General features: G+C 39.4%; 1 protein-coding gene across 1 annotated transcript; it reads right to left on the bottom strand.

Annotated features, from left to right (window-relative positions):
* Positions 1 to 5,343: 5,343 nt before the first annotated feature.
* On the bottom strand, positions 5,344 to 25,895 carry LOC118801198 (myelin-oligodendrocyte glycoprotein-like). Its single transcript, XM_036561373.1, has 4 exons — positions 25,704 to 25,895; positions 15,309 to 15,365; positions 5,745 to 6,110; positions 5,344 to 5,630 (listed from the first exon to the last, which is right to left on the bottom strand). The coding sequence occupies exons 2-4, from the start codon at positions 15,361 to 15,363 to the stop codon at positions 5,518 to 5,520; spliced, it is 534 nt and encodes a 177-aa protein (XP_036417266.1). The 5' UTR covers positions 15,364 to 15,365; positions 25,704 to 25,895; the 3' UTR covers positions 5,344 to 5,517.
* Between the last annotated feature and the right edge of the window lie 635 nt (positions 25,896 to 26,530).

The raw sequence follows: 26,530 nt of genomic DNA, 5'->3' as shown, positions 1-26,530 counted from the left end.
CCTCCTTTGAGATGCTCTGCCAGGCTTTCACTGCAGCTGCCTTCAGTTGCTGCTTGTTTGTGGGCCTTTCTGCCTTCAGTTTGGTCTTCAGAAAAAAGCATGCGCAGTCAGGTTGAGGTCAGCTGACCGACTCTCAGTCCATTTCTTTACATTTCTGGTACAGGTTAATCTTGATTTTGTCTGTCCAAAGAACCTTGTTCCATAATTGCCCTTTTATTTTAGATGTTTGTTTTAGATGGGGTCTAGATGAAGGGATTTTATTCACCACAGAAACAATTCTGTGATTGTCCACTTTAGTGGTCATCTGTGGTCTTCTAGGCCTTGTAGTGTTACTGAGTTCACCAGTGCATTCCTTCATTTTAAGAATGTACCAAATAGTTTATTTGGCCACTCCTAAACTTTCTGCTATTTCTCTAAGGTTTATTTTGTTTTTTGATGGCCCTAATGGTCTAATGACCATTCACTCTTCCCTCGTATCAACACCTGTTTGGACTGCATATTGAGAGATCCCAGAGAGAGCTGAACAGCTACCAAATGCATATTCAACACTTGGAATCAACTCCAGACCTTTGACCTCCTTCAGTTCTGATGAATTAACGAGAGAACCTGGCACATCTGGCCCTGAAACTGCTTATCAACAGTCAACAGTCCAATTACTTTTGAGCCTGTGAAACTGGAGAGACTATATAAAATGACTGTAATTGCTAAAAGGTAAATGCAGCATTTGTGTAAAACCCTTTCAATTAAAGTTGAAAGTTGGCACTTCAGTCACATCTTGACTGCTTCAGTTCTAATCCACAGTGGGTGTACAGAGGCAAAACTACAAACACTGTCACTGTCCAAATACTTATGGATCTGGCAGTATCTAAAGACCTGTAGGCTTGTGAGACCATATAGCCGTAGAAGGGGCTTGATAGGGGCCTGTTTTTTCTACATACTGTGCACAAGTGCCGGAGACCACCTTTGTATTTATTTAATTTCCAGTAAAAACTGGCCATTAAAGCTGCACTATGTACACTACTAAGGAAGAACTTTTTGTAGAATGGGTTGTGCTTCAGTTCCCTTCCCTGAGCGGATGAAACTAACGCCTGAAAGAGAATTCAGAGAGAACTCAGTCTAAACTTGGTGAAGGAGCGTCTCTGAGGATGTGAGTGAATTATCTACTATCATAATCACATCTTTATCAGTATGATGTTGATTTTGAGATCATCTGAGGCCGAAACATCGAGCCGGACCTGTGTGTAATGTTAATACATAAAGACGTACAATGTGGTGTGAAAAACTCTCAAATTGACACCTCTGACTTTTAAATGATTATTTCAGGCTTTACAGGGTGACTCACAGCAGCGCACACTCACCATGGTTTAGCCTGTTTTATTCTCCTTAATCAGTAACGACACTTATTCCAACTTTAACAAAAACATTGTACGTAGTGCAGCTTAAATACAACTTATTAGTGTCAGGAAAAAAACACAGAAACTTATAATTCAGATAAGATCAGATAAGACCTAAAAAGAATCAGTCAACACACAAGAGTGAATTATGACTCCTCCATATCACTGAATCAACTTAGAACAACAGGAAATCATTCTAGAAGTTCATTCTAGTTTTTCAGTAAACTATATACACACTCTTTTCACATTCCGAGTCAGCCAGCTGCTTCACTGCCGGCACACCAGCAACTAAGAAAGAGAAGGGCTTCAAACGGTTTGTTTGAAGTTACATCCGCAGTTATGAAGGGAAGATCCGGACATGTATCATTACAATGTTTGTGTACTAGCAAGCACTAGTGTAGCGATACTGCTAACGTTCTGTGTCTGTGTGTCAATCACTGCTAAAATTTTCCCAACGTTATTGTTGATCTCAGTTTCAAACAAGCCATAACCATTAGGGCTAAGAGCTACAGATCAATGAGGAAAAGCCTCACAGTTTGAGTGTAAAAGTTGTCCTGCAGGTTCAGAGCAGGCTGGTTTGTGAGACAGACAGGGTCCTGTGTTTCTGTGAATCATATCAATGCTGTGAATCTAATAGTGCTAAAGGCTACTTTATAGTCCGTACTTCGTATGATATCCCCTGAATAATACTAATGTGTAAAAATCTGTAAAAATAGGATTCACAGAAACTAGAGAGATTTCCGAGTTCTGTCACTTCCTTGTTATTTTAAATGAGTAAAGTGAGATTAATAATGGTTTGGCTACAATTTTAGCCTTTATACATTCACTGCATATGAAATGTTATGAACATGTGTTCCTTGTTGTCTGTGAGGAGACCTGCAGCAGTGCAGAGCTGATTAACATTACCAAAGCCAGAGTGGAACCTCAGAGTCAAAGAACTTGTGTTCCTTCACTCGGCGTATGAGACGCTCCACATGCAGCCTGAGGTGAGCAGTGGCCTGGGTTGGATCAGCCTCCTCGCTCCGTGTATCAGCCTCCACTGTTAGCGTCCTCCTCTCCCAAACCCCCAGCTCTTCAATGTGGACCGGAGAAACTGTTCCACTAAAACAACGTCAGAACTGCTCCCTTCGTTACAGTCAGGTTTCGGACTCAGGTTCACAAACATCCTCTTTTTTTAAAACCCACCTACAAATGCAGGCATGAGGACTAACAGTAAAGTTCCCTGCATGAAACTAAGTACTTACTGGAGGCTCGACACAAAGGCACACAGCAACGTTCAGCTGTAGCGCGGCTGACTTGCTGAAACTTAAACTTGTTTTCCTGAGACATTATCACTGAACAAAAACCACAGCAGAAGTGCGAATAGCTGAAGTGCTGTAGCTGCTGAGATTTTCCCAGAATGACGTCAGCACCTCTGTGTGCACAGAGCCCACTCATCACACACAAGACCCACTTAATCACTAAATCTCACAAGAAGAATCAAAAAACCAAATCAAGAAGCTCAAACCTAGAAGAGCCTGCAGCTCTCACTAAAGCTCAGTTAGCATTACCCCTGTGTCTCTCTCTCTCTCTCTCTCTGTCTCTCTCTCTCACATGCACTTACTCTCCTTTCTGTCAATTAAAATTATGATATCCACACCATATAAATGTCACCAGTGAACAGCTGGAGTGCTAACATTCTGTAAGAGTCATTAAATTTGACACTTGACCCACCACTTTTCAAAGTATTGTGGCGACGCCCTGCTATTTTTTGAGTTCAGGGCTCGCACATAAAAATCTCTGCATTCCCTAAACTTCTGACCAGCACGAACAGACAGAGTGAGACTGAGAGACAGAGCCAATCAGACCCTCCATTTCAGTGGGAGGTGCTTTCAGACCCGCCTTGGTTGGTGTGAACCTGTCCAACTTTTCGTTCAGTTTGGTTTTGACATGCGACTCCAACCGAATTCAGGCAGCACCAAACAGCTGAACCGCACTGATTCACGAGGGAATCCAACATGTTTTCTTTCTAGAGCTCATTTCTGCTGTACCGTCTGAACAACCTGCTGCTTCAACATCTCACTCTTCATAAACACTCATATCTCTCCTGCACTGCCAGCTGCAGTAAACAACCACAGAGAAGCAGCAAAATAATGATGTGTGTTTGATTATGGATCCTGGAGCAAATCTCTGTCCAAACATCAGCGACCTGATTGGTTAAACTTAAACTGGTATACACACACACAGACGACAAGCGCCTCTATTTTTTCAGTTTTCCTGGTGGTGAATGTGAAAATAACAGAGCGCTTACCTCTGCTCCAGAGTCCACTGGCAACGTGCTTTACACCCCCCACCCCCGGACCCTTGATCTTAGGCTTGTGTGCAGCTGCTCGGGAAAGGAAACCCATTTAGTGAAGCTCCAACACTCAGTTCTTGTGCTGATGTTGCTTCCAGAGTCAGTTTGGAGCTCTTTAGTGATTCAGCAGAGGACAGACACTGGGGGGTCCCACTCTGTGAGTTTGAGTGGTCTCCTGCTTCGTGGCTGAGCTGCTGTTGCTCCTAGAAGCTCCCATTTAAAATAACAGTCTAAATAAAATAACTTGTCGTGATTTTATGCTTGAAAAGTTTCAAATGAAATCCAAGTTGCAAAATAAGGTCATTTTAAAAGCTCAACTCACTGAAATGAAAAACTTTGCCCAGAAGTTCTGACTTCCTCAAATGAGTTATTACAGTTTTATTTATCTGTGTGAATAAATGTAAATATAAACTTAGACTGAAGACCAAAGGTTTCAACAGTCTGATTATATTCCTGTTTAATCTGAAATGAGTCTGAAACGCTAGACGGAGCAGCCAGACCAGCACAGCTTAATACCTGATACAGGCAGTTAAAGCTCTGATACTCACTATGAGACACAAAACACACAGAGATAGAAATGAGATCCAAAAACACACAGAGATATAAATGAGATCCAAAAACACACAGAGATAGAAATGAGATCCAAAAACACACAGAGAGATAAATGAGATCCAAAAACACACAGAGATATAAATGAGATCCAAAAACACACAGAGATATAAATGAGATCCAAAAACACACAGAGAGATAAATGAGATCCAAAAACACACATCACATCCTGTTAATGAGACTCTTTAACTGTCATTTTAAAACTTCAGAAAAAATATCTATCAAATCCAACAACTAAACACCGTTCAGTCCAGCAGAGACAGACAGAACACAGTTTTACCAGAATCAGATATTTAAACAGTGAAACTATATAAACATCAGGACCAGACAGGTCAGACTGAACTAGTACTGGACCTGGTACTCAGTATCAGCCCAGACTCAATAATCCAGTATCGGTATCAGAAGAGGAGAAGTCGTATCAGCACCTCCCTCATTACTGAACACAACTGAGAAACCTGGCCACTTTAAACAGCTGGGCTAATCGGCCGTCTAAGGTCAGCTGACCAAACCAGGTGTGTCCAGTTCTTAGAGCCACTGATGGTCATTACTTTAGGAATGTGTGTAACGTGTTAAACAGAGCAGCACAAACTATTCTCATTATCATATTCTGTACCATGAAATCTGACTCTCTTCACTTCCACTGCGCATCTTCTCACAAACCCAGTCTCTAAAAATGTGCACTGAGTCGCCCCCTACTGGAAACTAGACACAGGAAAAAGGGTGGTCTCTGACTTTTCCTCAGTACTGTATGTTATTTGACTCTACATGCTCTTTCTCCTTTGGACGTGTTTTAAATGCTGCCTTAACAGGTGGGTATTTGGAGAAAACTGAGTTGAATTTGTAAATTAAATACTTTAATATTTAATTTAATAAAATAAATAAATAAATAAGTCTAAATTAATGAATTAAATATATATATATAATGTTAAAACAGCTCCTTCTTGGGAGAGTTCAGAGAGTTTTCTTGCTGATTCAGAGTGTTTTCCGCTGTGTGGAGTAACTCACCATAGAAGAAACTAGGTTTGATCTGGTCCTCCTTCGTGTGTTCTCCCAGTGAGACTCTGCAGAGGAACGTGTCGATGTCTCTCTTATGTACAGTGAAGCGTCGTTTCACACTGAACAGCCCAGCGGGTGTCTGTGACTCTGAAACTCCTGCAGTCTGAATGTCTCCTTTACTGTTCAGCCACTGAAGATCAGGCTGAGGCCTCCAGCCTTTAGACTCACACAGTAAACTGAACTCTTCTGATTACTATTATAGCTCTCCAAGGTGATCACTGGACGTTCTCCAACAGCTGTGGATTAGAGAAAACAAAATACAAGTGAGTGTGACATCACTTCCTTTCACATGCAGACTCATCAAAATAATACCAATTATTTTAAATATAATATAAACGTAACGACTTTACCTTCAACTTTAAGATTAAAATAGACCTGATCAGCCCAGAAATCAGACTCAACATGACATCTGTACTCTCCTTCATCTTGAGCTTTAACTTCACTCAGGCTCAGTGAGGTGTTGCCGTTCTGTAGCTCCTCTTTAAACAGAGCTGTTCTCCATCTGTAATCAGGACTCTGTCTGGCGTTCAAGTATTTATTATCTCCATAGAAATGCACAAGAGCGTCTCCCAGGCCTGATCTGGTCCATGTAATGTACATATCCACAGCACTCAGACTGGACTGATCAGCCAAGCGTCGAACAGAACACGGCAGAACAACATCAGAACCAAGTTTACCTACAACAGGAGCATCTGGACCCACAACCTGAAACCTCTCTGTAAAAGAGAAACAGAACAATTAATAGGGGAGTAGCAAAGTAGCGCTACTATTTGTAGCTAACTATGCATTTTTGTGGCTAGTAGCTATAGCTGCTACAGTTTTATGAAATGTAGCTAACAGCTGTGGCACCTACAAATCTTGGTGCAGCTATAGCGAAGCGAAAACGTATACACAGCTGTAGGCACTTTCCTCACATCTCAGTCAGAAAACCTCTCCGGGAGTTTCTTGTAAAACATCTTTGTGTTAGATTTTTTACGAGGCTGAAGTCTCTTCTCAATCGCCAGCTTCTTGTTCGATAATTTACTCAATAACACACACACCACAGATAATCTACTCAATCACACACACCACAGATAATCTACTCAACCACAGATAATCTACTCAATCACACACACCACAGATAATCTACTCAATCACACACACCACAGATAATCTACTCAATCACACACACCACAGATAATCTACTCAATAACACACACCACAGATAATCTACTCAATCACACACACACCACAGATAATCTACTCAATCACACACACCACAGATAATCTACTCAATAACACACACCACAGATAATCTACTCAATCACACACACCACAGATAATCTACTCAATACACACACACCACAGATAATCTACTCAATCACACACACACCACAGATAATCTACTCAATCAACACACACCACAGATAATCTACTCAATAACACACACACCACAGATAATCTACTCAATCACACACACCACAGATAATCTACTCAATAACACACACACCACAGATAATCTACTCAATCACACACACCACAGATAATCTACTCAATCACACACACCACAGATAATCTACTCAATAACACACACACCACAGATAATCTACTCAATCACACACACCACAGATAATCTACTCAACAACACACACACCACAGATAATCTACTCAACAACACACACCACAGATAATCTACTCAATCACACACACCACAGATAATCTACTCAATCACACACACCACAGATAATCTACTCAATCACACACACCACAGATAATCTACTCAATAACACACACACCACAGATAATCTACTCAATCACACACACCACAGATAATCTACTCAATCACACACACCACAGATAATCTACTCAATCACACACACCACAGATAATCTACTCAATCACACACACACCACAGATAATCTACTCAATCACACACACACCACAGATAATCTACTCAATCACACACACACCACAGATAATCTACTCAACAACACACACACCACAGATAATCTACTCAACAACACACACCACAGATAATCTACTCAATCACACACACCACAGATAATCTACTCAATCACACACACCACAGATAATCTACTCAATAACACACACCACAGATAATCTACTCAATCACACACACACCACAGATAATCTACTCAATAACACACACACCACAGATAATCTACTCAATCACACACACCACAGATAATCTACTCAATAACACACACACCACAGATAATCTACTCAATAACACACACACACCACAGATAATCTACTCAATAACACACACACCACAGATAATCTACTCAACAACACACACCACAGATAATCTACTCAACAACACACACCACAGATAATCTACTCAACAACACACACCACAGATAATCTACTCAATCACACACACCACAGATAATCTACTCAATAACACACACCACAGATAATCTACTCAATAACACACACCACAGATAATCTACTCAATCACACACACCACAGATAATCTACTCAATCACACACACCACAGATAATCTACTCAATCACACACACCACAGATAATCTACTCAATACACACACACCACAGATAATCTACTCAATCACACACACCACAGATAATCTACTCAATCACACACACCACAGATAATCTACTCAATCACACACACCACAGATAATCTACTCAATCACACACACCACAGATAATCTACTCAACAACACACACCACAGATAATCTACTCAATAACACACACACCACAGATAATCTACTCAATCACACACACCACAGATAATCTACTCAATCACACACACCACAGATAATCTACTCAATACACACACACCACAGATAATCTACTCAACAACACACACCACAGATAATCTACTCAATCACACACACCACAGATAATCTACTCAATCACACACACCACAGATAATCTACTCAATAACACACACCACAGATAATCTACTCAATAACACACACCACAGATAATCTACTCAATAACACACACCACAGATAATCTACTCAATAACACACACCACAGATAATCTACTCAATCAACACACACCACAGATAATCTACTCAATCACACACACCACAGATAATCTACTCAATAACACACACCACAGATAATCTACTCAATAACACACACCACAGATAATCTACTCAATCACACACACCACAGATAATCTACTCAATAACACACACACCACAGATAATCTACTCAATCACACACACCACAGATAATCTACTCAATCACACACACACCACAGATAATCTACTCAATCACACACACCACAGATAATCTACTCAATCACACACACCACAGATAATCTACTCAATAACACACACCACAGATAATCTACTCAATACACACACACCACAGATAATCTACTCAATCACACACACCACAGATAATCTACTCAATCAACACACACCACAGATAATCTACTCAATCACACACACCACAGATAATCTACTCAATCACACACACCACAGATAATCTACTCAATAACACACACCACAGATAATCTACTCAATAACACACACCACAGATAATCTACTCAATCACACACACACCACAGATAATCTACTCAATCACACACACCACAGATAATCTACTCAATCACACACACCACAGATAATCTACTCAATCACACACACACCACAGATAATCTACTCAATCACACACACACCACAGATAATCTACTCAATCACACACACCACAGATAATCTACTCAATCACACACACCACAGATAATCTACTCAATCACACACACCACAGATAATCTACTCAATCACACACACCACAGATAATCTACTCAATCACACACACCACAGATAATCTACTCAATAACACACACCACAGATGATCTACTCAATCACACACACCACAGATAATCTACTCAATCACACACACCACAGATGATCTACTCAATCACACACACACCACAGATAATCTACTCAATCACACACACCACAGATAATCTACTCAATCACACACACCACAGATAATCTACTCAATAACACACACCACAGATAATCTACTCAATAACACACACCACAGATAATCTACTCAATAACACACACCACAGATAATCTACTCAATCACACACACCACAGATAATCTACTCAATCACACACCACAGATAATCTACTCAATCACACACCACAGATAATCTACTCAATAACACACACCACAGATAATCTACTCAATAACACACACCACAGATAATCTACTCAATAACACACACCACAGATAATCTACTCAACAACACACACCACAGATAATCTACTCAATCACACACCACAGATAATCTACTCAATAACACATACCACAGATAATCTACTCAATAACACACACCACACATAATCTACTCAATCACACACACCACACATAATCTACTCAATAACACACACCACACATAATCTACTCAATCACACACACCACAGATAATCAACTCAACAACACACACCACAGATAATCTACTCAATCACACACCACAGATAATCTACTCAATCACATACACCACACATAATCTACTCAATAACACACACCACAGATAATCTACTCAATAACACACACACCACAGATAATCTACTCAATCACACACACCACAGATAATCTACTCAACAACACACACCACAGATAATCTACTCAATCACACACACACCACAGATAATCTACTCAATCACACACACACACCACAGATAATCTACTCAATAACACACACCACAGATAATCTACTCAATCACACACACACCACAGATAATCTACTCAATCACACACACCACAGATAATCTACTCAATCACACACACCACAGATAATCTACTCAATCACTCACACACCACAGATAATCTACTCAATCACTCACACACCACAGATAATCTACTCTATCACACACACACCACAGATAATCTACTCAATCACACACCACAGATAATCTACTCAATCACACACACCACAGATGATCTACTCAATCACACACACCACAGATAATCTACTCAATCACACACACCACAGATAATCTACTCAATCACACACACCACAGATAATCTACTCAATAACACACACCACAGATAATCTACTCAATCACACACACCACAGATAATCTACTCAATCACACACACCACAGATAATCTACTCAATCACACACACACCACAGATAATCTACTCAATCACACACACCACAGATAATCTACTCAATCACACACACCACAGATAATCTACTCAATCACACACACACCACAGATAATCTACTCAATAACACACACACCACAGATAATCTACTCAATAACACACACACACACACCACAGATAATCTACTCAATAACACACACACACACCACAGATAATCTACTCAAACACACCACAGATAATCTACTCAAACACACCACAGATAATCTACTCAATAACATACACACACACCACAGATAATCTACTCAAACACACCACAGATAATCGACTCAATCACACACACCACAGATAATCTACTCAATCACACACACCACAGATAATCTACTCAATCACACACACACCACAGATAATCTACTCAATCACACACACCACAGATAATCTACTCAATCACACACACCACAGATAATCTACTCAAACACACACACACCACAGATAATCTACTCAATAACACACACCACAGATAATCTACTCAATCACACACACCACAGATAATCTACTCAATCACACACACCACAGATAATCTACTCAATCACAAACACACCACAGATAATCTACTCAATCACACACACACCACAGATAATCTACTCACCACAGATAATCTACTCAATCACAAACACACCACAGATAATCTACTCAATCACACACACACCACACATAATCTACTCAATCACACACACCACAGATGATCTTCTCAATCACACACACACATCACAGATAATCTACTCAATCACACACACCACAGATAATCAACTCAATCACACACACCACAGATAATCAACTCAACAACACACACCACAGATAATCTACTCAATAACACACACACCACAGATAATCTACTCAATCACACACACCACAGATAATCTACTCATACACACACACACCACAGATAATCTACTCAATAACACACACACCACAGATAATCTACTCAATCACACACACCACAGATAATCTACTCAATCACACACACACCACAGATAATCTACTCAACAACACACACACCACAGATAATCTACTCAATAACACATACACACCACAGATAATCTACTCAATCACAAACACACACCACAGATAATCTACTCAATCACACACACCACACATAATCTACTCAATCACACACACATCACAGATAATCTACTCAATCACACACACCACAGATAATCTACTCAATCACACACACACCACAGATAATCTACTCAATCACACACACCACAGATAATCTACTCAATCACACACACCACAGATAATCTACTCAATCACACACACCACAGATAATCTACTCAATCACACACACCACAGATAATCTACTCAATCACACACACCACAGATAATCTACACAATCACACAGACCACAGATAATCTACTAAATCATACTCAATTTGTATTTGTTTTCTGAAATTCTTGATAAATATATAATCATAGTAGTGACACAAACACTTTGAAACACATTCACATTTTACATAAATTCACTCTTAATCTTTGGATTATTCTTTTTCATTAATTTACACTAAATACAGCTCAGGTTTTTGTGTGTGTGTGTGTGTGTGTGTGTGTGTGAGAAAGAGAGTGTGTGTGTGTGTGAGTGTGAATGTGTGTGTGTGTGTGTGTGTGTGTGTGTGAGAGAAAGAGAGTGTGTGTGTGTGTGAGTGTGAATGTGTGTGTGTGTGTGTGTGTGTGTGAGAGAGAGAGAGTGTGTGTGTGTATGTGTATGTGAGTGTGTGTGTGTGTGTGTGTGTGTGTGTGTGTGTGTGTGTGTGTGTGTGTTAGTGGCTCTTCTGCAATCTAATTCTCAAAAATAAAGGGTTCTTCAGTGATGCTGCAGGAGAACCACATCAAAACCTTTGAATTGAGGGTTCCTTAAAGAGCCAATCTGTAACTGAGATGAATGAAGAACCTTTAACATTTAAAAACCTCCACATAAAGTCCCAGTTAAATGTTTCTGCTTTAACTGTTTATCACAGCACAGTCAGTGTGCATCTTTACACTCTCTCACCTTTAAAGCCTGTTTAACTGCAGCGTCTGAAACCACTGACTGTGTGTTAATAAATCTAAACACTCTGCCCACCAGCTGGTGTTTATGGAGAGTTTAGTATTAATAATATCTTCACTGAGCAGCTGAATAAGAGCTGCTGAAACCAGCAGGAACCACACAGACAGCTGAGAGACTAAAACATCACCTGACAGAATAAATGTTTAACATGCTGTTAATTTCTTTACAAGACTTAAAACAAAGAAACCTTCTGTGCCTGAAATGTGTCGGGGGTTAGGAGACAAAATGGAGGGCAGGGGAGTTCATGAAATGAAGAGATTCATAATTGAATATGAACATGTTTATGAACAAAACTGAAACAAACAAACAATAACAAGCTGCGCAAAAGGAACAATGTATGGTAATTGTATCCAAGTCCAAGTCCAACTTCCAAAGCCATAAAGACTCCAATATGCCTGTCCTTCCCACTGGTCATCACTCGTTCCTTTGCTGGTCTCTAAACAGCAGCCAACATGATGATGACGAAAACAAAACAAACAGCTTAATAACTAAAGTAGTGCAGCCACAGGCTTTATTGAGCTGACACTGGACTGAGCCACTGGGCTTGATGCTGCTGAGAGCAGATCTGAGTGAAACACAGACATGCTGAAGCGTGTGAGCCATTAAAGTGACATTTTAGACGTTTATACTGCAGTTTTACAGTGAATCACATCGTAAGTACTTTAATTCAAGCCTGTGATATCAGTGATGGAGCTGTTCAGCCTGTTTGCTATCAGCACAAGGATCTTTTGTGGCGCACTAATATAGAGTTCAGCTGTTTTGAGAAAATATTTTTAAAATATACAGGTAATAGATGAAGTATTCAGATTACAGGTATTCAGTTTTAATCAGTTCATAAAACGTGTTCACAATCTTCTGATCATGAAATGCAGAAAAATACAATTTGAGCTGCATCCGTGTTTCTATGGCAGCACGTTTACTGATTCTTAACTGGTTCTGAACTTATCAGGGCTTTAATAACCAATCAGCATAACCAATAACCAATAACAAAATAAAAACTGTGGGCAGTGAATCCTGTTATCTGTCAGATGCTGCTGGAATTCGCCAAACATTCACGCTATCAGTATTAGCTGAGACCACCTGACCGCACATGATTTACCCCTTTAACTCATTAACTCATTACAATCTGACGCTCCTTCAACAACAAACACACTGACCTCAGACTGCTCACTACACAGATGGTGTGGAATCAGCGTGCTTAGCGCTGCATGTTCACTGCATCATCTAAGCTTATTTGCAGCATAACAGTTTAATCATAATGACAAAACTCATAACTTCAGATGAATTTTAACCAGTTTTTATAAAGAAGGAATGAAAGGAATAATTATTTTATTTTACAATTGTTGGAAAAAAAATCCAGACTATCATCTGCAGTTTTACATTTACTAACTAATTGATTAACTAAAGTCTTAATGGACCAACTAACCAATTATAACAAGTTGTGGCCCCACTTGTTTTCGTCCTGTTAAAGCAACAGTGTTCAGTGTATGAGGCTGTGTACACATTAGTTAGCTGTTACTACCTAAAACATGACTTTAGTTTCTGTTTGAAACTCAGTCGTGTTAAATAAGGACTTCAACTTTACACACAAACAGAGTACAAACATATGCTAAACTGGTACCCAGTCCAGGGGCCCATTTCAATACTTTAACATGTCCTCACCCACTCAGACTGACCACTCAGATGTACATCGTAATTATATAAGTTTATACTAACTGCACTATAGAATATTGTGTTTGGAGAGTCATTTAACAAATGGGTTACTGCATTATACAACTCACCAACAGCCTCAATCACAGGTAATGGATTAACACCACGCTTCACACTACAGGGGGGAATCAGAATCAAAATAGTAAGATTAAAGGAATATAAGTAAACAACAGCCAGTATAAAATGAGTCTATATGCACACAGTAGACTTCTGTATCTGTAAAATCCCCCAGAGTTCTTACAAATAACTACTAAACTGATCAACTTTTTCTCAAAGATCTCTAATTATTCTGTCAGCTGATCCACACTTTCACCACCACATTCACACAACTGGAACTCTGCAGCAATCACAAAAACCATAATCCTCTCCTCAAATCAGTACAGGATGGTCTAAATCCACTGATGAACACATCACTTTCATAGTCCGATCAGAAATCAAATCAAAATAACTGCACTACCAAACATAAACTACCTTTTTATTACACACTGTTGTGAGGCTGAACAGCAGAAAAGCAATAAACATCTGAATTACACAGAAAGATACTTTATCTCAACTCAACTCATATTCCAATCCAATTATTCCAATCTACCTGGTTCAACTCCCTTCATACGTTTCGATCCAATTTATACAGAAAAAAAAAAGAATTCAGCTGTTTTTACAAAAATTACATTACATTACAAAAAAACAAAACTGTGGAAACACCTCACTAATCAATGCAACTCCTGGATTGAAACCAATCAAAGCGTAAAGAAATATAAATTTCTGATCTATCATTGAACAGACCCTCTGTAAGATATCACACCTACTTTAATCACCAACAACAGCCATCAAAATCACCAACTCAACAGCACAGATATATTAATTTACACTAAATACAGCTCAGGAGAAACTTAAACTGAACTAGTGATCCAGCCTGTATGGTGTTTCTCTAATCTGTGCAGGACTGTAGGCTGTACGTCTTTAGGAGTTTAGTCCTTTAATAGAGTTACTTTACCTTCAAGAGCGGAGGAGCAGTGGAGGAACAGCATCATCACCCAGACACACTTCATTTCTGAAACACAAGAACAACATTTCAGTTCACTGAGCACAGCTGATCACACTCACACTGAAACTCAGTCAGTGCTGAATTTAACACACTTTAATACACTTACATGAACATTTTGAATGATTTTAGCTATTTCAGTTCACTGAGCACAGCTGATCACACTCACACTGAAACTCAGTCAGTGCTGCATTCAACACATTATCAAACTTACATGAACATTTTGAATGATTTCAGCCATTTCAGTGCACCTTTAAAAACAGCGCCTCTATGACAGCCCTGTGCTGCTGATAAGGCTGTGACTGTGTGTGTTTATTAGTATTTATTAATTAAGAGGCGCATGATTTCACACTCTGTCGTTTCGCTCCCTCTCTGAATTAACAGTGTTTCTGTTAATTCAAATCAGTACAGGATGATCTAAATCCACTGATGAACACATCACTTTCATAGTCCGATCAGAAATCAAATCAAAATAACTGCACTACCAAACATAAACCACCTTTTTATTACACACTGTTGTGAGGCTGAACAGCAGAAAAGCAATAAACATCTGAATTACAAAAAAAAAAACATACTTTATCTCAACTCATATTCCAATCCAATTATTCCAATCTACCTGGTTCAACTCCCTCCATACGTTTCGATCCAATTTATACAGAAAAAAAAAAAAGAATTCAGCTGTTTTTACAAAAAATTACATTACATTACAAAAAAACAAAACTGTGGAAACACCTCACTAATCAATGCAACTCCTGGATTGAAACCAATCAAAGTGTAAAGAAATATAAATTTCTGATCTATTATTGATCAGACCCTCTGTAAGATATCATACCTACTTTAATCACCAACAACAGCCATCAAAATCACCAACTCAACAGCACAGATATGGAAACAACCACTCCACTTTGGAACAGGCCAGACTGTCTGCACAATAACAGATATACCTGAATGGACAAACAAAAGCATCTCTGACACACAGGACGTTAAACAAACCTCAGTCCAGAGAATCAGTCCAGAAGTACAGAACCGGTACTTCTGAAACTTTTCTTCAGTACCTACAACTAAAATCTGCCATCATCCACACTGTACATTTAAAATATTAATACATTTAATAATTTAATATATTAATACATCTAATAACATGATTCAGAACCACCTCACACAGCAGAAGAAATGTTTAAAAGTACCATTTTAAAATCTCCCTCACAAACTTTTCTAAACAATTAAACTACACTGGCTTAACATCCCAACTTCCAGATTCAAAATATGAAAAATATCTGAGCATCACACCCAGCGCCAACTTCTGTACCAAAGTTCAACACCTATAATTATACCATCCTCAAATAAACACGTTTACCAGCTTTATATTTATGTGTCCTGTAAGCTGCTGCATGTACTTTACTGTATATGTACAAATACTGAACTCCTGATTATTAGAATAATAAGGGAATCTCACAGAGACTGGGGGGATGTGGGTTTTAAAAATCAAAAAGCAAAAAAAAACTTTGTCAGGTTATAAACGTGGTGCAGAGCCGTGGTGCAATGACTTTTTTTGCTATTGTTAGCTGTGTAGCTAGGGCTGGGCAATAAAACGATAACGATAATTATCGCAATATAACTTTCCTAAATATAACAATAAGAAATGTTCGATAAATTTCGATATAATACACCATTCTCACACGTCCACGTTCAGCGACAGCCCTGGTGGCGTTTTCTACTGTAAGGAAAGCGATACTACTCTGCTGTCGCCAGAAGAGGGCGCACTTCCGAGTTTTTCGACATGATTAGAGAGGGAGGGGCGACGAGTAAAACTGAGTCACCAAATATACTTTAGCAACGGCTGAAACGTGGAGTTAAATCACGTCTGCTTCTCACAGCTACAGCACTGTTACAGCGCTCAGTCATATTTGAGTATTAGTGCTTTCACAAACAACGAAAGTGAAAGAAAGAAGTGGTTCATGCAGTTACAGCCCTGATTTAAACTAAAGTAAACTGAGGAAGCTGTGAGGCATTGGGAGAATGGGAGAGTGTTATCTTTCCAGGCTAGCTGTTTTTAGCAGCTGGCTAACCTGAAGCAGCTCTGTCACTCCACAACACGGAGAATTGATGATACTGTAGATCAGACAAGACACAGAAGCACCGCTTTCAGTTTAAACGCACCTAAAAGGAGGACTCTGTTTGTCTGGTGTTGATATATTGCGGTTCACCCCTCAATTTACTACGATAGAGTAGAGAAACCCAGTCGTCTGCTAGCTGTGTCTGAACACTGTGATGTGCTCTGACATGGATGTGGTGGGAGTGATGGCAGTAAGGTGGTGTGATCAGCACTGACCTACTGAGTCAGCTAATGTTTGCTGTTCGTACTAAGTTGAAGTTGTTGAGAAACTAAACAGTTTAGCCCTGTTGATGCCATTTGTAACGGGATAGCCGAGCGCTAAAATAATCTTTCCTTTCTCAGATTATGAATATTACAAAAATTGCGGCCGTGCTTTTCCAGCTGGTAAAAACAGCCGAACAGGAACATTCTCCCACTCTCCCATGACAGATTTGTGAAGTGTTCCACTGTCTGGTGAGTGTTTCTCATTTTCTGACCGTAAAGGATAGTTTAAAACAGCGATTAACCACCCAGGAGCAAAAATCAGCCTTCAAACTTAAAATAAATAATGATTTGACATTTATCGTGATATGTATCGATATCTAACTATATGAATTTTGTTTATTGTGATAGTATTTTTGGCCATATTGCCCAGCTCTATGTGTATCCTTTAGCGCAGAGTAAGATGGTGCAGCAGTCGTATATCAGCAATCAGTTGTTATGTTTTAATATTAAGCATCTTACAGTAGTTTATGGTTTGTAAACAGCTGTGTCTGACAGTATTTTCAGTTTTATAAAGGGAAATGAGGTCACAGTGATTTCTGGACAAGTTCTGCTGCTGAAGTCAAGACGATGTTGACTTCACCCTCCAAACGAGAGCCTTTATCATATGTATAACGTATTGATCCACTAATCAGTTATCATTACCATTACCATTTTCACTACACATATAAACACAAACAGGTCTGATCCAGTTTAGCTTTGTCTGTGTCATGTGATGATGGGGGGATCTGGGAGTTTGAGTTCTTTTTCATAGCTGAAACTCGATATGTGTGTTATACGCTCTCTCTCTCTGCCTTATCGTCTAGTTTGCACTCCCTCCCGACAAAAACCACACACAAAGATAATCACCACCACTGCACCACACAGGTGAACTCTGAGGCAGAAAAGTCAGTATTTGCCTCTACAGTCTGTTTACGCTGATTTTACCCTGCTTGACTGGACAGAATTGTGGGGTTTAAACATTAATACAGTGTTTTTCTTATTTGTCTCTGTAAAACAGCCCACAGAGAGAATGTTTCTACCATGTACATAAACACCTGATTTTAGGTTCAGTGCTCAGTGTGGCTCAGATCAGCCAAGCTGCTGCAGCTCAGTTTCATAATGACTGAATCTCAAACGGCTCCATCCTTCCTATTTAGTGCGCACTATAAGTAATGAAATAAGCAGTGCACTCTTAGTTCAGTGTTTGAACTGTGCACATGTGGCTGAACCCCAAATGGCCATTTATCAGCCGTATTATTAGATATATTAGACATACTATTCACTGATTGGCTGAAGGAGTCAGTGTTTAATTCCTACAGAGTGCAGTATGTAGGGAGCAGAGAGCTGTTAGAGACTCAGCCCTGTTCTGCTCAGGACTCTGGAGCGCAGTGTGTAGTTTTAAATTATGACGCAGGTTTATTGGACACCGTCCACACACAGATCTGTCTGTAGGGGCTGTTAAACACGCAGTGTGAGCCCCACATCACAGCATGTCGGACAGAGTGTGTACTTACAGAGTGTGTGTATAAATTGTAGACTTTGTCTGTAAATTATGGTCTAAACATGCAGTGTGAGTCACCAAAGATCAGGATTTCTAAAACTGCAGTTTATATCTGGCTTTAGAAATCTAAGGCCCACAGTTTGTCCAGCTTAAGGTGGAGTCTGTGTTCCTTCACTTCAAATCCCACCCAGAAATACTAGCCAATAAGAGTTCAGACAGGACTCCACTAGTCAATCACAGTTCAGACAGGACTCCACTAGTCAATCACAGCGCAGACAGGACTCCACTAGTCAATCACAGCGCAGACAGGACTCCACTGCCCAATCACAGCGCAGACAGGACTCCACTGCCCAATCACAGTGCAGACAGGACTCCACTAGCCAATCACAGCGCAGCATGAGGGGAAATGCCAGAATACGCATGGAAAAAATAACGTTGTCCTGTGTGATCGCACCCAGATAGAGAAGGGAATGCTGCAGACCGGAGCCCTAAAGGGGAGGGAACTGGGGGGCAGAGTCTGTCAATCATTTTTTACATCAACCAATTAAATAACTGCTCTTGGCTGTCAATCACATTTTGCATTGTACGACCGCAGATTAGAACGAGCTGTCCGTCACTTCTTGCATTAGCCAATCTGAGGGTCCGTCTGCAGACCTGCACTCTCAGCCTGACCTGCACCGCCAGCCGTCAGCGCCGCTCTGACACCACAGGGCTTTTGTTGGGTTTAAGAGGAAAAACAGTGAAACACGAACTGTTGGGCAACAAGAGTCACACTGAATGTATATGAACGCTGTCATAGTGATTACGAGGTAATTAAATATGGAAACTTTAAAAATAAAACCACGACCATAAAACACAATGTCGGGTTCATTCGCAGAAAAAACAAACACACCACTGCTGAAACTCATGGAAGCCAAGCTGAAGACGATCAGAACCGTCAGGAATGAAACCTGAGGGTTTTGCTTCCTAACGGGAGTTGTCTTAATGGTTGCCTTTAGAGACCTTTAGGAAACGATCAACTGCATATGGAATCAGTCCCAGAACAGCTGATTAAACGATCGGAATCCTTTACACTGATATTAATCCATCAGGAAAACACAAAAGACCATTAGCGACTACTGGACACCACCAGAAACCAACAGACACTCTTAATGGGTTAATGGGATATGACTTTTTTCAACAGGGAGGTATTAAATGTCTCTCTAGCCTTGTTCTGGACGGAAAATGGATTAAATGATGAAACCGCTAAGCAGAAGCGGCCAAACCCAGTAAACAAAGAACGTCTGTGGACGTCCAAAATGTGTTTAAAAATAGTCGGTCAGTCGGGGACATGTTATGAACGTCAACAGACGTCCAAAATCCGTTTCAAAAAGTCAGTCCATTGGTTACCCGTTAATAACGTCAATGGATGTTTCACTATAACCCAAAAATAATGATAACGATCATGATAATAACAATACCAGTACCACTGCTTCTAGCCTACTGCTACTACTACAACTACTACTGCTACTACTACTACTACTATAATAATAATAATAATAATAACAATAGTAAGAAGAAGAAGAAGAAGAAGAAACAACAAGAAGAAAGCTGTATTCCAGTCCAGAGATATTATGTTATGTTTCTTTTCTCAAAGATACCAAATGTTAAATATAGATTGGCTTACTGTTATGTTAGATGTTGATTGCTGAAGCTTGATAATATTTCACTTGTCTTTATGGTGTAAAGAACATGCCATATGACGTCACATGGAGTGTGGTTGTCATTATTTAACATGGTGCCATCAGCTTTTCTATATTTCCTGGACTTTTTTCAAATTTTAATGCAAGTGCTAAATGGTGTTTGTAATTGCATATCTCATAGCAGTGTGCATTATTTAAGACACAATTCGAATTTGAATGCAAACTTATTTGTGTTTTTATTTATTGTATTGTATAATAGCTGGAAACGTTTAATACAGAAAAGCAGCGTTTTTGACCATTCATTTTCATTATCTTATTATGGTCTGACTCTGACAAAAAAAAACGCCCATTTTATTGTATTTCGTCATCATGGCCCTTCAGCTCTGCCAAAATGAATATTTACAATCCTGTTTGCAACTGCATTTCCACTGTCAGCAAGGCAGTCCTGTCAATCAAGAGCTGTGGGTTTGTTGGATGTATCAAGCGGGTTAAAGAAGCCGCGATGACCATCTGAACGGACACCGATCACTGCCCCTATGGAAGGTCCGCGTTTGAGAAAGTCCTCAGCGAGCCGCCCACAGCACACAACGCTACTGTCCACATTGACCCAGGTGAGTAAACGTTAGCTGGCCGTTTTAGGTAGACCTTTTGCCATATACGAGTCACTAAGCTTACAAAGATTTTTTTAAAATATTAGCTAACAAGCTAGTATTATCGTTTGTTTATGAATAGAGGGTATATGTTAGCCAGCTAGCTAGTTAGTATTTGATACAGCTGCTGAAGCCGTCCTGCTAAGGTCAGCTAGTGCTGAACAGTCGTGCTAACTACGGGAAACATAGCGGTCGGTTGGGCACGTCATTAACGCAGATTTAAAGATTTGTCTGTATTGGCTGAATATAGCAAATTAAAACCATATTAACGAAGGTAGCGGTCATTTTATTCCCCTGTTCAGTGTGATTGATGGTGAAGGTCCTGATAAAAGCTAAGCTCGCTAGCTAACGCTATTGATTCATCACGACAACACACGTTTTCTGACATTAGCTGTTTCTGTTGTTGCCCTGTATAAATATTTGCTAATAACATACACCACATAATCATTCTAGTAAACCGCTAGCGTGAATAGTAGCTGTATATTGTGTATTTAGCACTTATAGTAACGTCTATGTCGGCGTTCATCTTGGATTTTTGCGCGGGCTCATTTGTAAAAGTTAGCCGTTAGCTATATTGAGCTACATTAGCTATATTTATCTAAGCTTGTAGTCACATGCATGAATAGCTCGAGGCTCATTTTAAAACTGCCAGGAGCATATTTTTACTTTGAAATGAACTACCACAATTAATGATTATTTTACAATATTTGAAAGTAGTTAGCTTACGCAGCTAGGTAATTTGAGTAGCTAACGCTAGCTAGCTAACCTAGCTTATTTTTTTATACAGCTGCAGAAGCTACAGCTGTGTTTGTAGATGTTGGTAGGCAGGGGAAATGCGGCAGTCGTTCTGATGCTTCGTTCATTAGCTTTGGCTACACAAGTTGAAATCATTAGTGAGGTTTTATTAGACAATGAAATGTCCTATCAGAGATCAGTTACTGAATTAACTGTAGCTGACTGTCATCTTTTGCAAACAAATATTTGTTTCAGAAGCTGACTGGATTCGTTAACAATTTATGTACCGGTTTCCTGGTTATCAGTTGCCACACTCATTTTATGACTAAGAACCTGTTTAAAGGAATGGTTCAGCAAAATATAAAATTTAAACAATTTTCTGCTTACCCCCAATGTAGTCTTTTGGCCAAGACATAATTGGTGTACAAAGTTTGTGTCTTTAGTTTAGCAATGGACCTGTGAAGCTAACATTCAACACTAGAAGTCAATATTCACCTAAATCATTTCATGTCTTCATTAAGGTGGCGCAGACTTCTCAGTGTGGTGTGCAACACAGTATGACATACTGTGGGCTATAAAAGTGAACAAAACGTCATCACAGAGTAAATGCTGCAGGTGACCTCTCTGTCTCAGGAGTAGGATTGCTGAGCTAGAATAGTTTTTTATGGAAATGACAGTCATAATTACTGATCCAACATCAGTCCTGTGCAGCCTTTGTGTTGCCTAAAATGGCCGTAGTGGTGAGGTTTTGTTCATTTCTATAGTTCAAAGTAAGTCTTTCTGTGTCCTACACTACACTGACAAGTCTGCTGACTCTAATGGAGACCTAGATGAGGTTTGAGAGGGTTGAGAGAAGTTTTAGGGATGTATTTATGGAAAACATCTGGGTTAATATTGCCTTCTAGTGTTTGAGCAATGTTACACATAACACCAATACTAAACTAAAGAAGCAGAACCATTAATTGTAGTCATTTCAGTCAAATTTGATATTGGAATTTGTAAGGCATATAAAAAAGTCATATAATAATACTGAGATTTATAGCTGCATTCTGTACTATTTACTACCCAGTTCATTCTTTGGACTGTGCTTTATTCTTTTAACAAATAAACACTGACCAAAATAAGAGAGAGGCTTTTCAGTTCCCAGCAGTCTAGTACAGAGTTTAGAAATCTCATGGGTCTTAGGAGAAAATATTAAATTAGAGACAGTATATAAAATTAGAGACAAGCTCAAGCCCTTTGCATTTAAAAGAACATATCACAACATCACTACTTCGCAGTTGTTTAGAAGCCCACTGAAATAAACATTTAAAAATAACTAAGAATAGATTTGTAATTATCAGTTGCCTCCTTATCGGCTACATTGCATACAGGAAAATATTATGTATATTATATGGAAACATTTCAGATTTGAAAGGTTTAAATATATGTGAATTGAAAGCTGTCAAAGGTCTTGTGGCATTGTGATTATTAATTGATAAGTAAGACTAAATAAGTAATAAGTATGATGTTAGAATGGCTTTCACCTTCCACAGATCTGTCTGTTTTTGTCAGGAGATTTTAATGCTTTGTGTGTGCATTAATTGTAACAGTCTTGTTTGTGTTTTATGTTAGCTGCAGTTCTGGAGTGGAACAACAAAGCCACAGCTCATGAGATGGATTCTGCTGTGGCCGATCACCTCAAGCATGCCCCCTGCAGAGCTTTTAACTTTGTTTTTTTTTTTTTTTTTTTCTTTTTTGACTTCTCAGAAACTAAAATGCAAGTTTTTGTCTTGTTAAATAATCACCTTGATTTCCTTTACATTAAAACATTGAAAATCATGTACAATACTGACACAGCTTATGGTTCAAAGGTTTGAAAATTCTTTCTGAATTGATGCACAGGATCTTTGTCTTAGTCCTAACGAAGTTCATGGTCCAGTTTCATGTTCCACAAATGAAATTAATAATAACTACACGTTTTCAATAAAGTTTCCATTTAACAAAGTTTGTTTTATGTTTACATTGGAATCAAAATTGTTAGTTAACTACAGGAAGTTTTTTTGCATGGGGAAAAGGTTCTTCACATTGACAGATAATGCGTTGTATATGGTTCTATATAGAAAAATTCATTCTATATAGCACCAAAAAAGGTTGTTCTATTGTACAGTGTATTAAACATGAAATGGTTCTATATAGGATTCATGCTAAAGTGTTATCTTTTTTGAGAATGTACTAGTGGAAATTAATTTTGGATGACTTTTCAATGCCTTTTAATTCATAATTTATAATTTTTTCCAAGGCCTTAGAACACCTTAAAATGACGTTTTTACTGTGACTTTTTTGGTCGTCTTTTCAACAGTTAAGCTTGAACGTCTTTTCAACTTTCATTTTCAACCATACGAAAACGTAAATTAAACAGCAGTTATGTACGTGATTTCACCGTTAAATCAACAGCCTTTAAATGACGTCTTTAATGTGACTATTTTGGCCGTTTTTCAACGGCTAAGTTTAGACGTCTTTTAAACTTTCATTTTGAACCTTAATAAAGCGTAGTTTAAACGGCAGTCAGATACGTGATTTCAGCGTTGTTTCAACGGCCAAATGTTTACTGGGAACGGTACTGTGTAATCTGGGTGTTGTGAGAAGAGGAAATTCTGCAGACCAGAGACCCAAAATGATCATAAGCACAAAACACAGCGAACAGTTCCATTAGGAACCAAGTGGAATAACTTTTTGAGAACAAGCGTTTAGAAGACGCAAGTTTTAGGTGGAGACAGTGTTTGTATAACATCCCCAGTCAGAACTGCATATGTGCACATATTTCTATATTGTGTTCATGTATTCACCCACAAAGTCAGGAGGAACATGCGCCGTTCACTAATACTTTAATGTGCGATGGTCAGTCAGTGTTTGCATGAACTCCTGCTTAAACAGTAGTTATAATAATGTATTGATCTGAAATAAGAAATTAGGTGAGATTTAAGGCAACTTCCCATCCTCCCTCTTCCGCGTGCCTGAACAGTATGGAACGCCTTTTTGCACTTTCCTTCAAACCACTGGCTGATGCATAAAATGAGTGACAGGTAATTCACATTTGTGATTGGCCAATGCAAGTTTTGATTGACAGTCCATCTCTGTTATATGATTGGCCGATGCAAGAAATGATTGACAGTGTCTCTGCCCATTCGTCACGCCCACTGGTTCTCCGGTATGCAGATACATGTACTTGCCCAGATAGGCAACTAACCCCGAAAGCATAAAGTGAACCCGTTCTCCTCTTCTCCGTCCCGGTTCTGAGTGTCTCAGCCCGGTACCACAGAGATGCAGGACTAAATGAACTCAGAGTCTCAGACTCAGCGGGCGGGGGTTCGGCTCGCGGTGCTGCTGCTGAGCTCGGACCGGTCCAGTTATTACAGTTAGAGTCGTATCGTTACTCACTGCTCTCTCCGGTGAAGCTCTGCCTCAGCAGGAGTCCTCCAGCTCTCCTTCTGACTCAGTGCCTCCTGTAGTTCTGACTCTTTCCTCAGTTTTATTGTCCGTTAGAGACTCAGATCAGGAACTCAGCGCAGCTCCGCTCCTCTCTCCTCCACAAAATGGCGCCGCTGCTCGGTGAGGAAACGCTCTGCTTTCGGTTTCGGTTTCGGTCTGACGCTCCGCTCGTGCAGGAGTAGGGTCTGACTGCAGAACAGGAGGCAGCAGTTCCAGGACAGCAGTTCCAGGACCGCATGTTTTCGCGACACTGCTTCCAGCGAAGTGGATACAAGGACCGCATTTAACGCGTGGAAAAGATGGATGATGACAGCGGGAGTGTGAGCACAGAACGTGAATCAAGTTTTATATAATTAACGTTAAAACGTTCTGGTGTTTTGAATTAGACAGCAAAGTTAACGTACATAGTACATAGTACGTGTAGTTAACAAAGTTAACGAACTGTTAGCCTGCTTTTAACAAAGTTAACTACAAAGTCAAGGCACTATACAGTTATCTGTTAGCTAGATTGCTTCAAAACGAACTGTTAGTCTGCTTTTTTGGAACCATAGCACCGTTTTGGCAAGCCTAACTAGCACTGTATCATATACTAATTATTACCGTAATGGCTATGATAATGAATTCTACCCAGCACATTAATTAGAACTCAAAAGAGTCCGTATAATATCAGTCTGTCCACTGCATTAAAATCATCATAGCTGTTTGTCTTCAGTGTAAATACTTAATACTTACTGTTCTACCATTTAATTAAGTTTAAATAATCTTACTAATTAAAC

This window comes from Colossoma macropomum, unplaced genomic scaffold (genome assembly GCF_904425465.1).
Source record: "Colossoma macropomum unplaced genomic scaffold, Colossoma_macropomum, whole genome shotgun sequence".
Taxonomy (NCBI): Eukaryota; Metazoa; Chordata; class Actinopteri; order Characiformes; family Serrasalmidae; genus Colossoma; species Colossoma macropomum.
Note: the sequence above shows the minus strand (reverse complement) of the source record. Positions and strands in the feature narration are given on the sequence as shown.

What these genes read in the sequence shown, in the direction of transcription:
- LOC118801198 (XM_036561373.1), bottom strand. Translation starts at nt 15,363, where the DNA reads ATGAAGTGTGTCTGGGTGATGATGCTGTTCCTCCACTGCTCCTCCGCT. An exon ending in CTGCTCCTCCGCTCTTGAAG is followed by an intron (nt 6,111 to 15,308) that starts GTAAAGTAACTC and finishes TCTCTTTTACAG; the next exon opens with AGAGGTTTCAGGTTGTGGGT. An exon ending in TTTTAATCTTAAAGTTGAAG is followed by an intron (nt 5,631 to 5,744) that starts GTAAAGTCGTTA and finishes TCTAATCCACAG; the next exon opens with CTGTTGGAGAACGTCCAGTG.